Source organism: Nyctereutes procyonoides, unplaced genomic scaffold (assembly GCF_905146905.1).
Source record: "Nyctereutes procyonoides isolate TBG_1078 unplaced genomic scaffold, NYPRO_anot_genome, whole genome shotgun sequence".
Taxonomy (NCBI): Eukaryota; Metazoa; Chordata; class Mammalia; order Carnivora; family Canidae; genus Nyctereutes; species Nyctereutes procyonoides.
In genome coordinates this window covers 69,308,927-69,315,093 of record NW_026575142.1, presented here as the reverse complement: position 1 = coordinate 69,315,093, position 6,167 = coordinate 69,308,927, and the positions used below count along the sequence as shown (strand labels likewise).

The 6,167-nt window shown below is 36.4% G+C and overlaps 1 protein-coding gene across 1 annotated transcript in view; it reads right to left on the bottom strand.

The window, feature by feature from the left end:
* Positions 1-987: 987 nt before the first annotated feature.
* NLGN1 (neuroligin 1) overlaps positions 988-6,167 on the bottom strand; it is a 649,952-nt gene continuing 644,772 nt past the window's right edge. Inside the window, exons 5-6 of the mRNA XM_055307675.1 lie at positions 4,656-5,445; positions 988-3,615 (exon numbers count right to left, since the gene is read on the bottom strand). Of these exons, the coding sequence (XP_055163650.1) occupies positions 2,793-3,615; positions 4,656-5,445 (1,613 nt within the window). The 3' untranslated portion in view covers positions 988-2,792. The remainder of the gene's footprint in view (positions 3,616-4,655; positions 5,446-6,167) is intronic.

The following is a 6,167-nucleotide window of genomic DNA, read 5'->3' as shown; positions in this document are numbered from 1 at the left end:
TAGAAAAAAGACCAGGACTATGCTTTGTTTTCCTAAATCATTTCCCTAAATTAATATGACAAAGATGTCAGTTATGACATATATAGGTAGACTGATAGGTAAATTTAGAGCAACAGATATGCAGAGAGATCAATATGGCCATCATTAAGATATAATAGAATGCTTGATTTTGCCAAGTGAAATAATGTACATGAAAGATTTCGCTCATATCTTATTTTGTTGCCATTTCTATTTCTTGTTATCTTTTGTTTAACCAGTATATTAAAAGACAGTTTTCTGATTAGCAGTATTTCAGATGTTAAGCAATTCTTTTTCTTGGCTCACATTGGCAGTTCACAGTCGAAAAGCACAACCACGTCAGGCAAAAACTGCATGTAGACCGCTCTGGGTTTCGAAGACTTTTTGCTTCTCACAGAGATTTTTATTTGAAGTTATAGAGTAATATCTACATTTAATTGATAGTTAATAATTGGGAGGGGGAATTACAACCAAAGAAATTCCTTGATAGAGAAGGTTTTATCTTTTAGTGTCAGCTTAATGTCTTGCTCAGCACTTTTTAATTCTCTTAGGAGGATGACTTTCTATCCATTACTTTGTGATAGTTTAATCACCCTTCTACTATGAACCTAGCTCTTCTCATTCCATGAAATATTGCACATTTATTTCCAGTAGAGCTTTTCTCTGATGATGAAAATTGGAACCTGTGTTTCTAACTGAAAACAATTGGCACATTTTATTTCTGTGACACTTGCACATAAGAGGTATTTAAAAATACAAAGCTAATACTTTCCATGATTCCTGGGCTTATAAATTCATAATGCCAAAGTTTCATCAGTTTCATCTTACGTGAGACTTGCCTTCAAATACACTTGTGTTTTCTATAGAAGTTACCTACGTGTCTTCAAAAACCCAACTTGGTCTAGAAAAATGACTCTCTGAGACAGTCATGTTTCTTTTGTTATTTAAAAAAAAGACAAAACAGCAATAAACATTTTAGCTCTTTAATGAGCAAAGATCATGTCTCTTAGCATTGGACTAATAGTCATTATCCAGATTATCTTTATTTCACGCAATGACCAGTGACATGGCCAAGATGTACAAAGTTGTTTCCATCAAGTAGTATACAATTTTTTTTTGTATAATAAGCTTTCATTCTTGAAAAAGAGTAACTGAAAAGAAAGGTTTCTGTTACTGCAGTTAGTTTGTCAGAGAAAGTTCTTTGCATTATCTTACAAACTATCAAAATTGCTAGTCATCTGAAAAAATGTAAAAAAAAATCACATAACTTTAGTCTAATAGAAATATAGTACAGGTAAGAGAGAAAGTATTTATCAGGATGTGCTCTTTAAGTCCATCTCAATTTTTTTAATATAAATGTACATCTGATTACATATACAAACATTTGGAAAGGTCTGTGATATACTGTTACTGGTAAACAACAGGGGGATGAAGAGTTTCCTGTGGTCTTAAAGTATTCATTTAAAATCGCACATACGTGTAAGACTAAAATCCTCCAGGTGTTGACTCTCCTTCTAGGTTCTGTATCTATGTTGTACTCTACTGAGATCGCGTGGGTAAATTCCAGTGAATGAACCTCAGTGAGAAAGATAAGTGATATGAGGAGGGACGTGACTGTATATTGAATTCTTATTAGTAAACATTTTGTCATGCAACATGAGTAAATCAATTAACTGAGAACTGTAATCAGAGTGGTGATTTGGGGCATATCCTCATATCATAAAAGACTGTTGCAAGTAACTCTTTGGACACACTTCACCTTTACCAAAAGGAACAAAATACAGAATAACAAAAACCACAGCAAATTATAGATCCTGTAACACATGTCCAATTAGGGCTGTATTTCTATAAATTATTTAGACTGGAATGAAAAGAACATTAAAAACACAGGAATTTTTTTCCTGGGATTCATATCAGCGAGTATTCACCACTATACCTATAGTTTCTTCAAATACCTTTAATAACTAATTCTTCCTATTATCAAAACTACTGTGAATTATTTACTTCTAATTACTTTTGCCCCTTAAAATCTTCTTTAGGTTTTGCCAATTGATAGAGGAAGCTTCTATTAAAGACTCCAATGGGATGAGAAGAATTTTAATTACGGCTTAATCAGCAGCACAGCCACCAAGCATATAAATTATCATGCACATCGTGCTAAAAATATCCAGTTTCCTTTATCCCCACAACTTTATACTGACAGCACTTATGTGATAATGTTGTACCTGCCAGTCTTTAAACTTCTTTGTTTTACTGGCAAATTTCAGCATGAGCCTCTGCTAAGGCCATTAACAGCATTGGTGCTTTGTGTACTTATCCAAATATGTAAATATGGTCTACACAATAAAACGGCTCCAAATAAAAACTGGTGAAAATTATCTGACATTCCATTGGTGTGTCCCTTGTGCATATTCATGGTTGTTTTTTTATTTTTATTTTTTATATTTCAGACATAGTTCTTTCCCGTTTGGTGTTCCACATGCCTAATTCCATTATGTAACATAAATCTTCAAAAAATTAATTCTTGAATGTGAATGAAAAAGTATCATTCAGAACAATTGCCTCAAGCAATTGAAATTCATTTTTAAAGTTGATTTGTGTATATATGTACAATTGAATTTTTTTTCAAAACCCCCAAAGTTCTTGATATGTATATTCACATAATATTCCTTCTTATTTAAATAGTAAGAGTCTTGTAGGTTGAAAGCCAAGGAATCTTCAGTAATCTTTTACTGCAATCCATCAAAAAAATAGAGTTTGTTTCTCTTATCTGGCTATACCCTGGTTGTTGAATGTGAATGGGGGTGGGGATGGGGGTGGGGCAGAGTATTGTTCTGTCCTCCGGTGAATGTGTTGAATGTGTGTAAGGGTTGAATCCCTGGTATAGTGTTGGGGATCATTGTGATGGTGTTGGGTGTCATTAAGGGAACATCATCAGGTGACCTCCTCATAGCTAGTGTGTAATCTGGGGGACAGGCGGTCCGAAGAACCACCTCATGTGGATGGATGGACTCACATTCATGATCCAAATCAGTGTGCTTCATTTGGAGGGACATGATCTCCTCTTCTTGTGCGTGGGTCAGATCGTTGGTAGTAGTGCGCTGAGGGCTGCATCTCCTGTGAACATCGTGTCTCCTCTTATCCTTTTTGTAGTATAGGGCTGCAAAGGCGAGGATGTTCAGAAACAGCAGCGAGGCTCCAACTGCAATAGTGACGCTCAGCTCTGTGGAGTAGTCCCTTTGATCCACTGAAAATGGACTCGGTTGTTGTTTGGGATCATCCTGCTTGGCAGTGGGAAATGCTGATGTGACAGGTACAGAATTCTTTCTCGTAGGTCTGAAAGTGATGTCAGTCGATGGCACTTTAGTTGTTGTCGAGGTATACTGGGAAATGTCATTGAGATTATGCAGATGAGGTACCAGCTCCAACCAGAGGTTTACCTTATTGGCTCTGTAATGTTCTTTAACTCTTGGTTTTAATCCAATATGGAGATAAAGTTGATCTTTCTGGGAATATCTGGTCCATGCTACTTCTTCAAAGCGGTTGGGTTTGGTATGGATGAATTTCGTGTCTTGAGGGACTGGTTGATTTGGGTCACTAGGAAAGAAGAAAGCACTGTGAGAAGAAAATTGTTTTAATTCTTTTTCTTAATCAAAATAGTATTAGCTTAACATCGGACTGAAGAGGTAACTTAGCAAGTCAGCAAAGCCTTAGACTGTGTTTTAATAACAATTTGGGTCAATTTAAAAATATAGATCCAATTGCGGGCAGCTTAGATGGATGATAATGTAATGAGAGTAAGAGTCACATTCTTGATCTCTTTGTCCATTTGGGATGGGCTACTATCTACCCAAAGATTTTAAAATTCATATGTGTATGTATTTCTCCTAGGCAAGCTAGCAAGGATGGGATGGAATAGTGGTAAAGATTTCAGTTTTGGAATTGGAAGATGAGGTTTTAAATCCTAGCACTGCTACATAGTAGACATATGAATATCTACCTGAGGCTAGGCTCTCATCACCTCAGTCCCTTATTTGCAAAATTGATGAACTATGCCTGACCTGTCCACCTAACAAAGAAGTTAGAAGGATCAAAGGGCAAACAATATATTGGAAAGCACTATTAAATAATCATCACTACTAAATAATAACAAGTCTTGTGTAATAAAAAAACCACAAAATAAATTTAATTATTGAGTAATCCAATGGGGGTATTAGGTCTTCCTTTTTTTTAAAACCCACTATTCTATTTTTTTAAAAGAACTTTTTAAAAATTTATTTGAAAGAGCACAAGCAAGGAGAGTAGCAGAGGGAGAGGGAGAAGCAGGCTCCCTGCTGTGATGCAGGGCTCTATCCCAGGACTTCGGGATCATGACCTGAGCCGAAGGCAGATGCTTAACCAACTGAGCCACCCAGGCACCCCATAAGTCTTTCTTAATAAACTTCTAAAAAGTAAGAACTAATAAAGCAATGATTTCTGAAATAGCACCATGTAGAATTTTGAATAAAGAAACCTAACATGTTATTGGCATGAACTTATTAAATTAAATCATTTGGACACAAAATTTGTATTATTTTTTAACGCTTACAAGGATATTTTTATTGAATTATAGAAAACTTCACTCATTAGATACATACCCAGTTTTAGCAAAATTTGTCCAGTATGTCATAACAACTGCACTCAGCATCACATCATTTTTGGAGAAATTGCAAGGAAATAACTCTGTAGGTCCAATCATGGGGATTCCTAGTACGTAGGGAACTTCATCTCCATGAGCTGCATCAGCCCAAGCTGGAACCTGATCTGTTTGGCAATGATGGTAAAAGGCATAGAAATAAGTAGGTGAACCAAAGTTTGAGTGAAGATCTGCTGTAGCTACAGCTGGTGCCACCCACTGATGATCTGTAAACAAAGCCAATAATGTCTTCCTTCTGGTTTCAGGGTTATGACGGTCAGCCCAGTCAGTGTACATGAATTTAATGGTTTCTCTCAAAACATCTTTGCCTTCAGGATATCCATATAAATTATCAACAAAATTGGAAACGGCGAAGTCAAAATCACTAGCTGATATGCCATCATCACTATCTACTATGTTCTCAACAAATTTTAACCCTTCCCCTTGGTTAACTCCTAACATTATATCATAGTTGAGAAACTCTCCTTGCTCCATCAATATCTGAGGGTCATCTGGTATTACATCGCCATCAATCACGGGTCCGAAGGCTATGTGGTATCGTGCTGGTTGAATATCTTGGTCAACAAGTTCTTTGTAAGGCTTCTTCTGTAGGCATTCCACTAACTCTACTGTATCTGAAACATTGCAACCAACTTTTGTGGCCAACATTCTAGCATATTTTGCAGGTTGGAAACTAACAGCCCAGCTGGAAAGGGCTGTTCCGCTTTGAGCTATTGCTCGCTGAAAAAGTCCTACGGGAAGAACAACAAAGAGTTTGAGATGACTTTTGAATAACATTGTGGTAAAACATAACATCTGATTTTTTTTAGGTGTGTATATAAAAACCCATATACAACTCAAGAAACAGGAAGATAGGGACATTTTTGTTTAAGAGAAGGTACATCAAGTCATCCCCAGGGTATAAGGAGTCGGAGAGGTAGACTAAGTCTCAGGCTTTGAATGGCAACTGTTTTAGGGATCAAGGAGGCAATAAGCAAGGAGAAATGCAGAATGTGTAAATATTAGTGGTACAAATTCCCAACTATTTTTTTTCACTCAACATATAAACACCTAGGTTATTATAAAAGTCAACCAGATGGGTTTTCCCCCCTTTACTCTTCATTAGACTTTGTATTGTTTTTTAAGAATATTTTTTCCAATTTGGCTGCATGTGTCTTCCATCAAAATGGCTCTGTACGTTTGTTTTATTCAGACTTACTTTAAAAAAAAAATGTTGGGAGCTTACATAGCTACTGGGGCTGGGGATTTGCTAATACCCTGGGGATGGCCCTGAAGGCACAGAACAGAATATCACTTTAGACATACTCTTTCCAGCTCTTCATGTCAGACATAGTGTGCTGAATATTCATCTTTCAGAAGAAGACATAACATTTGAAGTGTTTTCATTAGGTTAAAGAAAAAACCATCAGCAGAAGGATTCAACGGGGGAGGTGGGGTTGTGTGATTTAACTTT